Source organism: Channa argus, chromosome 13 (assembly GCF_033026475.1).
Source record: "Channa argus isolate prfri chromosome 13, Channa argus male v1.0, whole genome shotgun sequence".
NCBI classification, from domain to species: Eukaryota; Metazoa; Chordata; class Actinopteri; order Anabantiformes; family Channidae; genus Channa; species Channa argus.
Window position 1 is genome coordinate 25,095,195 of NC_090209.1, and position 11,612 is coordinate 25,106,806.

At 45.3% G+C, this 11,612-nt stretch overlaps 1 protein-coding gene across 1 annotated transcript; it reads left to right on the plus strand.

Moving 5' to 3' along the window:
• Window positions 1–1,399: 1,399 nt before the first annotated feature.
• On the plus strand, window positions 1,400–8,128 carry si:ch211-251b21.1 (uncharacterized protein LOC571720 homolog). Its single transcript, XM_067528008.1, has 10 exons — window positions 1,400–1,556; window positions 1,718–1,793; window positions 3,486–3,517; window positions 4,325–4,504; window positions 4,788–5,011; window positions 5,323–5,420; window positions 5,597–5,814; window positions 5,982–6,201; window positions 7,170–7,420; window positions 7,512–8,128. Exons 2-10 carry the CDS (start codon window positions 1,730–1,732, stop codon window positions 7,608–7,610), a joined length of 1,386 nt encoding a protein of 461 aa, XP_067384109.1. The 5' UTR covers window positions 1,400–1,556; window positions 1,718–1,729; the 3' UTR covers window positions 7,611–8,128.
• Window positions 8,129–11,612: the final 3,484 nt, after the last annotated feature.

Below are 11,612 nucleotides of genomic sequence, written 5' to 3' on the forward strand. Positions count from 1 at the left end.
GACTCTCACGCCTTAAGTATGATGGACAGTTACAGGTCGACTATCACAGCACTATTCACCTGACACACAGTAGCTAAACGTGGCCCCATTTCGGGAGTTTCTGAGAAAGCTGCAGTGCTTTTATGGGAGATTTGAAGGCGGTAGTTGTCATGGCAAAATGTGCTAAGATGAGTGGCCAGTGGGGGCCTTTTTCCCCTTTTTTGTTGCCTTTTTTTCTTTTTTTTTAAGAACCTAAAGCAAATCCAGCTGTCACCAAATAGCCCTTTTGTAAACCCTGCTACAATCAGCAATTCTGGAATAAACAATTTGATGTAGATAATCGCTGCCTCAACCCAACTCTGCATTTAAACCTCCTTAAACCCTTTTTGGATATTAATGAAATTAAACTTGGGGAAATCAAAAGCCCAAGTTTTCCACTTCCAGACTCGGTGTTGCCCCTCCCTGATTTCTCAGGACACTGATTTGTTAGTCAACGGTTTGTCCATTGTCAAGTCTTTGGTTTCCAAAGCTGACAACCACCTCTGGCGATCTGTCAGACACTGCCAGGCCTCTTCTTCAGCTCTGTAAGACTTTGTGAAGTGTGACATGCTCATTTTTGCATCACAGACTCTGCTTCAGCCAGCACATAAACACAAAAGACGGCTTCATTAGGATTCCAAGAAAACCACCGAGTTCCCTCTTAAAGGCGTATTTATCTAGACAATTTGGCAACGGCCTGGCCTCTCAACTGAAACCTCCAGGCTCTGTCTGGTACTTCAGGCCTGAGAGAATGTTTTTGTCTCGAAACATGAATGCAGTTTCCCTTTCACGATGAAATCACTGCCTGTTTTTGAAGGTTTTGTGCAGATACATTGCTTCATGGTGTAGGCTTGTTTTTTTTTTTTCAGGATTAAAAATCAGGAGAAGATTGTGGAGTTTGCACATATGACTTGCTCTAAATTGTGTAGTTTGTACATTTGAGATCCTGTAGGAGTCCTAACAGATGCCACGTGTGGCGTGAATTCATCAGGACGACAAGTACAATAAAGTAGCTGCTGTTTGTAGCTTTTCCCCGTTTTCCGAGTGAGAGTAAGTTCTCCCAGACGAGGACCTCAGAGGGAGAAAACAAAATGCCAATCCCCCTCCCACAACTCATAACCCTTGAACCATTTTTTTTTTCAAAGATCCTGTTATGTAACAAAAATAAGCGTATTAACCGTTGAATTACACTTCATTCTGAAGGTAAACGGCTAGAAACGCACAGAACATGAAGGACAATAAGACAGTTTTGTTTTGTTTCCTGTTCTACAGTAAAATATATTCGGCTCCAATCATTTCATATCGTCTTTCTTCGGACATCTGCTCAACGTTCACGCTGATGTTTATTCTTCCTTTCAAATTCTTTCTCCTCCCTCCCTGTACTCCCCCATATAAGCCCCCCTACCACATTCTACTGCACACAACTCTGCCCACTGGCCATTTGCAAGACTTGTTGTGAATTTACACTTATTGTGTCTTGAGTCCCCCCTCGCACACTTGTCAGGGTTTTAATCCACGCTGAACCTGGTACAGCTAAGGTAAGGGGAGTCTTTTTGTATGAAATTGTTACTTTTTTTTATCACTGTGTTGTTCTGTCATCTTCAAAGTGCTGTAAATGTGTATTACTGCCGGGTGGTACTGTGCTCAAACATGGAGGATATCTGTAATTATTTCCAGTAATCGTTGTGTCTTTTTTCAGGGTGGTGGTAGGATGAGACGTCGCGTGGTTTTGGTCTTCTGTGTGGCAGCTCTGACTGTGTGGACAGTCACTGCAGGTAAGAAGACCGAAACACGTGGTGGAACACGTTTGATCCAGATCAGGGGCACGCAGGGTTCTGGGTTCGGGGTCATTTTTTTCGCAGAACATCGTCTTCATTTACTTGTGATGGAGGACAATGCAGCTAGTTGAACACGATGCTCTTCAGATCAGAACATAATCTCATGACCTCTTCACCCTCATTTTTCAGGGCCAAATACCACTTTTCCAACCTTTTGGGTGAATATAGAAATTGGTCGATCGTGGCTAACTGACATCCCAGCACTGATTTATGAGTACAAGCGTCTTGAGGCCGTCGGTTTACTTTTTTCCTGAACTGTACAACCATCCCAAATGTAACTTTTTTTAAAATTTGTGACCTGATCTGTGACTGTTGCTGGGAAATTCCTTTGTGGCTCAGTCACGTTCATGGGACAGCACTGTCGGCTGCCTGGGTTCAGGGTGTTTGGGCTGACGAGCACAGGGTTATCTAACGAAAGCATCTGGATACGCTGGTGACAGAACTAAACCTTTGTGTTCCACCTTGATTTTGCTGGCAAATAGATGCTACTCAGTTAAATGTTCTACTCTAGTTTTAATTGGTACCTGGACCAGTTTCTGTTTCTGTCAAATATTTCTCTTTTGAAAGCTCTGGCGTTTCATGGTTCCGTGTGTTAATGTTTAAATCAGCCAATGAGATGATGTCCTCCCCTGAGCAGCCCCCTCCCTGCCTCTGCAAACTGTCTGCAGACTTTCAGCCTGGCTCTGTGCCAGCAAGCTCTGGCTGACCTGTGAGACGGGGTCGCGCTCCCAAATCATTTTTCACACTTGACTCTTTCCCCGCTGGCCCCGCTGGACTGCTGGAGCCCTATCAAAGCACAGAGGGAGCACCATCCACTTGTGAAGGCATCCCATTTCTCACCAGTGGAGGGGCTACCCTCTTGCTGTGGTGCCGAAAGCACTGTGATAAATCAATTAACCGTGTGGGGGGGAGGACTCTGCAGGCAGGCACCGAATTGACAGGCATCTCCGCAGATTGTAGGTCCTGCCATCTTCTCCAGAGGAGGCTGACGGGGTGTCATGGGCTCTATATGACCCAACTGGGCCAGCTTTTTGTTATTGCATGCAATTATGAAGAACTTGCACCCCTGGCACCTCCGCTCGCCCTCCCTCCTTTCTCTGACTGACCCTGGCAGGGCATGTTAGGTCCTGCTGGACAAGCTGCAATGCCATTGGTCACAGTCGTGGCCAAAAGAAAACTCCAAGTGTCGTGGGTAATGTCAGTGTACGGGGTGGGGGCTTCGTCCCCCACTGGTGGCTGGGGACTGAAAAACAACAGTGGAACTTGTCCTTGAAGAAGGGCCCCCACTTTGATCCCCCACAGGGGCCCAGCTACCCAGACTCAACACCCCCCCTTCCCCATTGTACCTTGCAACTGTGCCTCAGTATGGAGCCCTTTCTCTGGTCTCCTGAAAAACAGTTCACAACAACACTGTCATTGTCCTCCAGTGGCTGTTTGCCTTATTTACTGCTCAGGCTGACGGGAAAACACATGAAAGAGGGCGGTTTTTCAAAAGCTGCTCTGCACATAAGCTTGTAGACTTTTATGGGCTTAGAGTAAATCTTGCTTGATGCCTGATGATCTTGAATTGCTTCGTTAGAGGAATCCAGAATTTATCGTGATGTTTGTTTGTGTTTTTTGCCTTTCTAGATGCCAAGGAGTTATCCATCACCACTATAAAGGTACTGTGCCACTTCTTAGACTCGAAAGCCAACGTGGCAGTGGTCCTGTGCAGCTGTGAAACGGCGTCACCTTGGCTCAGCCAACACTTGATTCATTATCTGAGGGTCTTTTGTAGTTTTAATGCGTCAAAATAGTTGGTTCCGTGTCAAAACGAAACACACTTTATTTATTGAGCCCAATTCCCAAATAAGCCTCGGTGAGCTTTTAAACAATGACATCCTCTGTAAGGTCTTTGGATAAGGAACAACAAAAAAAAATCTTTAATGGAGGAAATGAAACCGAGCACACCATAGGAAAAGCAACAGAGGCCGTATCCGTGTCCAAGAATGGACATGGACAGGATGACAACAATGTAGGTTATAGACATATTTCAGGAATACGGTCAGTTCCCAGGTCAACAAATAGACCACGTCCTGTCCTTCAAGAAGTGTTGTAGATTGTTGTCGCTCATTTGAAAGATGCAGTTATATCAGGATGGGAGGTAAATAAAAAACACGGGGATATTTCAGCATGAGATTGTTTTAGAGAAAATTAGACATATAAGGGCTGCAAATATAGATTGTTAAACAAAATTATTATCAATTTATTGCTACAGGAGTAAGCATCCTGTAAATGTTGGATTATAATTTAAAAATCCTAACGTAATCTAGTCCGTCAGAGATTTTCCTGCTCAATTTGGGTTGAAGCACAACCCAAATTAAAAGGCTCTAAAAATAAGAGTTAGAAAACGAAATAAACAACAGCAATTCGACTGTAATACTTTACAGTCCCCACTAAAAAGGGGGCCACTCGTTGTGTTTCCTCAGGAAGAACCGTACGTCATGAGCAAAGGCTCGGACCTGGAAGGCTACTGCATCGACCTGGTCTCTGAACTCTCCAAGAAGCTGGGGTTCAAGTACAAGCTGCACCTAGTGAAGGACAATCGCTATGGGGCCATGGACTCCAGCGGCACCTGGAGTGGGATGATTGGCGAGATTGTCAGAGGGGTAAGTCGGAGACCCTGCACCTTCACCGGACTTTACATTCAGCAGCTACTAACACTTCACGCAACAAGCTGAACAATGTTCTTTCTTTTCCTACATTTGTTAGTCTGTTCCCAAGCAGAAGATGTCACGAATATGCATAGAATTGCTATTCATATAAGAATTGAAAGTGGTTAAAATGATGTAAACCATTGTTCCACAAACAGCATTGTGTGAACCACAGAATTTGGCATACAATTAAAAAAAACAGAAAAAAAACACTTGATGTGTGTGGTGTGTCCATCAGGAGGCTGACCTGGCTGTGGCCCCGCTGACCATCACTGCTGTCAGAGAGCAGTTTGTGGACATGACGACTCCCTTCATGCAAACGGGAATCGGCTTCATCCTACGCAAGGACTTGACCTCGGAAGACAGCGCCTTCAGCCTCCTGTCTCCGTTCTCCACGGACACGTGGGTCGGCATCCTGATCGCATTCCTGCTAACAGGTCTCTGCATATTCCTGGTGGGCAGGTAAGGCCAAGCTTCAGGACACCCCCCCCAGAAACCTCTTCATTCACTGTAGGATCCAGATCATAGCCTCAGGGACAAGTTCTAGACAATAATATTTTTGATACTCTATCGCCACAAAACTATGTAAATTGCTGTCTTGCTCCCACGTAATAAGGTTGGTTGCCTGTTTCTTTTACGACTTAAGATAAGAAGAGCAGATGATCGTGTGGCCTAACAGAGGCTCTTAATTTGTGACATTTCCTGCTAGTGACTCCACAGTAGTATTTTAAGAGTTAGCGCTGCTCGTTATGACGACTTTTACGTGTCTGCAGGATCAGCCCCACCGAATGGGCTGAGCCGGACTCAGAGGAGCACAACTTCACGTTGCTGCACAGTTTCTGGTACATCACCGGAGCCCTCGCCCTGCAAGGTAACTCAGCTGTCACCCCAACACAACCACATGCACATGATGGTTTCAGACATACTTTTTGGACAGGATAAACAATTTGAATGTCAACTTTTGAATTTGAATTCAATTAGTACAGCAAGGGGGGATAATAATCACGGCCAACCTGCGGCCTTGCACTGACTACTTTGTCCCCTCAGGCGCTGGCCCTCATCCCAAAGCTCTGTCTGGACGTGTAGTCGGCGCCATCTGGTGGCTGTTTGCTATAATGCTGCTGGCTTGTTACTTTGCCAACTTCAACTCCATGTTGCATTCGAACAACAAACACATCTCCATCCAAACTTTTGAAGACCTCGCCAACCAGGATTTGATTGATTACGGCACAGTCGAGGGTGGATCCACCAGCGTCTTTTTTAAGGTTAGCTGGTAACTGCTGCCCTGAAATAAGAAAGAAACCTCTTTGTGACTTTACTGACAGCTCTGGACCTTCTTTGTACCATACAACTGGATGGACAACAGCAGGTGTTGCACACTCAAGATGCTCGTGACAAGATTAAATTGATTTATTACCAATTTCTTCCTCAGAATTCCAACAACCCTGTGTATCGGCGCATCTATCAGAACATGGAGCGTAAGAAGAGCTACGTGACTAACATGAAAGAGGGTCTTCGTCGCACCCAGGAGGGAAACTTTGCCTTCATCGGTGAAGCGGTGTCTTTGGACTTGGTAGTGGCTCGATTCTGTGAACTCACCCGTTCACAGGAAGTCATCGGCATGCGAGCCTACTCCATCGCAGCAGCTCTGGGTGAGTTGTCTGGGAAGGTGCAGATCACCCGCCTGGTAATTCACACAGGTCAAAGTTCAGCTGTGTCCAACACTGGTGGTGCCAAAGACAGATATTCTGCTAGGCTCACATCAGGTGGCTCATACCGGGCACAGAAGGCTGTAAATGGTATGAGCTTCCAAAAAATAATAATAAAAAAAAAGTATTCAAGTGGTGATATTTAGTTTAATGAATAAAGTCCATTTGTTTCCCCTTTAAATTGCTGTGGAAAAAAAAGGCACAAAAGTGCTGCAACTTTGCAAGAAATATCAATGTTATTTACTTAAAATCTCCTTGATACAGCTGATTATTTTAATAAATATCATTATTAAGCCATATCAGAATAAAACTACCATTGCCAATCTGTATTTCTAACATTACAACAAAGCTGTATTTTCCTTCTTTATCTTTGCTGGTAGATCAGTTCCGGTATTTATCTTAGTAAAACATGCGCAAACAGCTAAATGGTTTTTCCCACTCAACAATCCAGAGGATGTGGGTAATGTGTGCAGTATTTATCACGAGCTGCAAACCAGCTCCAGCAGCGCAACAGGACGTCAACGAACCACATGCTGCTTCTTACTGGGGTCATTCTGAAAAAAAAAAAAAAAGCTCTGGCTTCTAGAAGAGAAATCGTTCACGCTTATTCATAGTTATTCAGTCAAACTGCAGCTCATGTATTTTGGCATTGACCAAACGTTTTACCTACATTAACACCAACGATGGAGGAAAATCGTTCGGTTGCTTAGAAGTATATCACTGGAAAAAAAACTTCCGTTCTCGAGAAAATACAAAGGCCATAAAAACCATTACATTTATATCTGTGTCGTTGTGGTGTCAGTTGTAAATCAGAAGGTTTGTTTCCGGCTGCAGCTTAAAACACTGATCCCTTTAACCACAGGAGTGTTGGTGGTTTTGAAGTGAGTCTTTTTGCATCGTTGTTCCACCAGGTTCCCCGCTGGTCAAAAACCTAACGGTGGCCATCCTCCAGCTCAGTGAGTCCGGCGAGCTGTCCTACCTGCGGGACAAGTGGTGGGCCAGCAGCTGCGAGGGCGACGCCTCCGACGACACCTCGGACGCCCTGCAGCTCCGTGACCTGCGGGGCCTCTTTCTCGTCCTGGGCCTCGGACTGGCTGTTGGGTTGCTGCTGGCTCTGCTGGAGCTGTTGTCTAGGGCTCGCAACCAAGCTAAGGATAGCAAGGTAGCTGGTGGGGGTGGGGGAGGTGTTGCACGTTGGGATCCCATTGTGGACTAATTTCATCCCTTACGTTTCTTTTTCTTGTCTTTCCCAGAAATCCTGCTGCTCGGTGCTGACGTCAGAGCTGAACCGGAGGTTCGGCAGCAGGGGAGAGAGCTCCGAGCAAGATGCCTCAGACAAAAACAAAGCTTAAACACAGAAGTTTACATGTTGCCTTTTGATAAGATAACGTCAGACATGAGAATCCTGGCTTTCGGTGTTTCCATAGTAACAGTGATGCGGTGGGTTTTGTACTCTTCCAGAAAAGCTCGGTGACCACATAGAACAGATTAGGAGCTGCAGCATATTAGGCATCAAGCAAACGGACTTAGACCTTCACATTTGTTCACTGTTTGCTTTGTAGCTCGTTGTCAGGTTCCCGCATCCCGCTGTAGACTAACACGCACACATTTCCTCCGAAGCTACGATATGATTATAACAGTATATATCCGCACGTGCATGTGTTTGTTTCACGGTAGACAATACAACCACGCGCCCACTCAGTGGTGGGAATGTTAGTTGGCAAGATGTGTCATTTATCGATATTTGTAACTGAACAACAGATTAAATAACTGTGTGTAATGGGAATGTTGTGTGTTTATCAAAAGAAACCAGTGAATTTACATCCAGAAGGCAAATATGTGCAGAAATGGAAATAAACCGTTAAGCTACTTTTGTTCCTCCCAACTCTTCTGACATACAGCTTCGTCTATTAAGACGATGATCCACTTCACAGTTATCCTTACAGTTTATAGACACGTAGAAAGCATGAAGTCTCCTCCCGGGTTCTGCGCCATGACGACCTGGAAGACGACACACAACTTCACAAGCACACAAGCTCAAACGGGTCATTGCCACATTTGGGCAAAAGAAACAGACGCACCGAGAGAACGAGATGTGGACAGCGAGGGGGACATGGAGAGAGACAAGAAATGGGCTGAGACGCCACAAGGATCCAGGTTGGACCCATGTGAAAAGATGCATCAGGTTTAGAAATATTTCATGAATAAAGCACCATATAATAAATTCAGGAGAAGCAGTGCTGATTTCTGAAGGGACGATTTAAATAGACTTTTGCAAATGTACCACGTGCAAAGAGCTGTGAGTCTTTCTGCTAAGGTTGTTCATTTTGGTATTTTTTTCACGTCTGTATCAGGACATGAGTGTGTGTGGAGATGAATCCTGTAGCAGAACAAAAACATGACATGATGCACGAGTCGGCCATGTAGCAACCTGCATCTTGCGCGTCCATTAATTTGTCCACATTGGTCGACGCAAACCTTTTATATAAGAATGTACGATGAGCATCTTCTTCAGGACTGTAGACAGTGATGTTTCTACAGAAACTGCATCACACGTTGCTATGCACCTGTTTGGCCGTTTGGAGGCGCTGTTGGATTTCTATTGGTGTGGAGTTCAGCAGCGTTTGGGTCATTGGTTCGTTTATTGCAGAGCAAACATTGATCTGACCTCATGACCTACAGATATCTAGCAACAGCTTTGATGCTTTGATAGTATCAGACCGATGATGGAGCTGATTAAGTTCTGGTGAGGACATTCTCCTGCCTTTACTAAAGGAGCCAACCAGGCACAGGCCCCCTGCCTCTTGCCCCTAACCCTTACTTTAAAGAGGTCATTTAAAAGGCACAAATAAGCACAAAAGATGCGCAACAATCACAGGAAAGTATCCAAAAGAGCCACAAAAGAGCTTCTCAAAGTCAGATGTTGATTTTGGGGCTTTGGAATCTTTCTGTTTTTTTGTTTTTTTTTTAAACATTTATTAAAATGAGCTTGTTAATAAGACGTGTCACGGAGAGCTGGGCGGTGTGTTACGCCCGCAGTCCTTCACTGTACGTGGAGGAGTTAAACTTTTCAAAATGCAGGTGCAAATGAGCTTATACCAGAATGTTCGTGAAACCTGTGGGCATCAGTAACATCCCTGCACTGGCTGCGTGTCGTTACAGCAGCTATGAGTATGTCCACCGGGGAAACGTGTGTGAAAAACGACCTGCACTTGAACCTGCCCATCAGCCTCGGGACTTCATGGACTCAGCCGGATGATGGCTGAGGCCGGGGAGAAAGAGCCGTATTGATTTGGTGGCAGCTGCACTAAGATCACTCATACTCCTCTCGAGCACAGTCTGCAGCTTGGCTGACATGGAAGTGCCTAAACAGATTAAGCTTTAATCCCGCAGATTTCCTACCCCCACCAGCCCATCGCTGCACAACACTTTGTCTCTCTACCCCAATTAAAAGCTTAGTGATGTAGCTGAATGCAGATGTGACTCTTTATCCTGATGAAATGCAGGAGAAGTTAACACAAGAGTTTCCGACGGTGGCGGAAGTTCGCAGCCTTCCTGCAGCACGACGCTGTTAAATTTGGGGGGAAATAGATTCGGAAACCATCACACAAAAACTGAGACAAGATGTTTTACACCGAGACGGTTTCATCCTCCTTCTTTCTGACGCTGCGCGTGTGTTTTTTTTTTTTCTTTTTTCAGTGAAGATGTGAAGGAATCGCTAAATTATGTATAGTTGTTATCATTGCTAATAATATTCCCAGAATATGTTTGAACTTTTAGGGATTTATGTGAAAATCACGCACTTTGTAGACTTTTAAATAATGAAGGTCCAGGGTACAGTGATGTCTCCCCCCCTCGATCAGTGGCCTAGATTCCCGATGCCTGAACTGTAGCCGTAGGCCTGTCGATGCGATCAGAATTAGAAATTCTAATGGACGTGTCACCGCTTTGAACTCGGGCTTGAAGAGCTTTGAGTGTGTTGCTCCCTCGGATTCGCCAGGCGCAGTCTGCTCATTGATCCCCGGGAGTTTGTTTGACTTTGACAGTCTTTCTTCTTGATTCCTCCCCTCGTTCCCGTTCTCACCTCGCTTCATTCAGGCCTTCGCTCGCTGTCTCCATCTCTTTCTTCTTCTCTTCTTCCCTCAGCGCTTGTGTTTACACTGTTCACACGCACACACACACACACACACACGCTGAACAAGTGATGTGCAGACTTCAGCACTATCGCTGAAGTGCAGGTCTTATTCCTGCTCTTCACTGGACTCTTTTTGACTCCAACCTTCTTAATGAACATCCAGTACAGTTCAGGGATTTGCTCAAGGGCATTAAAGCACAATGCTTTTTAACACCGGGGCTCCAACCACAAACCAGTATGTCCTGCGACCACATCCAAAGCCACATGTGTTTCTAGCTCTAAGTGACAAGAACAAAGCCTGTTCTCACGGGGAAGGACGGGGACATGCTCAGTCATTAAAATCAAAATTAGGATGCACAAAGAAGAACAATGTTTCCACAAAGAGAGAAAACTTTGCTCAGTTAGTAAAACACCTGCAGACATCACGATGAGATGATGCTCCCTCACTACAGCGCAGCAACACGTCGCCGTGGTTCCGAAAATCGACGTGACTCAGTTGAGGCACGAAAACTTCAGCTACTGCAATTTGAATGGAAAAAGTTGGAAATCAACTGCTTCAACGTGCTCTGCTCCGCTTTTCCCTAAACACACTGTCTTCCTGTGGTCGCCAGATGTCACATGATCGTCATTAGACATATGGGCAGATCTTCACCTATGTAACCATGTGGGTGTGGAGCAGCAAACAAGCAGAAACAACAATTTGCTGCATCGTGCAGACAAACCACACACTCACCACGAGCTTCAGAAATGTTCTGCTGTTGTGTCTCCAGACAGAAAGAATGTGTTCATCTACTGGATGAAAGCCTGCAGATGACCCGAGGGTCATGTGTGTTACTCGGCTGCGGCAGCAGTGCAGAGAAATTCTCTTTTGATGCTTTTTGGACGAGTTCTGCTCTTCTGATAAACCGAACCAAGCCAAACATTTCTTGTAATTTCACAAGAAATGAGCAGAGGGAGGGAGGACTGGGTTAATACCGGGTCTCCAGTCTCACGTTATCTTAGGGTGCAAATTGCAGGTTAACTACGACTACTACTACTAATACTACTGCTGCCACTACTACTACTGTTGCTATGACAACTACTGTTCATCTAGTTCTACTAAGACACGGTTTTGTGCTGCACAGAAACCCTTTAACAGGAAGTACAAGGTCAGCGCTCTCGCCCCTCCTCCAGTGGGTTTTCTACAGTACAACTATGTGAAGTTAAAGGGTCATTTTGC

What these genes read in the sequence shown, in the direction of transcription:
- si:ch211-251b21.1 (XM_067528008.1), top strand. Translation starts at nt 1,730, where the DNA reads ATGAGACGTCGCGTGGTTTTGGTCTTCTGTGTGGCAGCTCTGACTGTG. An exon ending in CCACCAGCGTCTTTTTTAAG is followed by an intron (nt 5,815 to 5,981) that starts GTTAGCTGGTAA and finishes TTTCTTCCTCAG; the next exon opens with AATTCCAACAACCCTGTGTA. An exon ending in ACCAAGCTAAGGATAGCAAG is followed by an intron (nt 7,421 to 7,511) that starts GTAGCTGGTGGG and finishes TGTCTTTCCCAG; the next exon opens with AAATCCTGCTGCTCGGTGCT.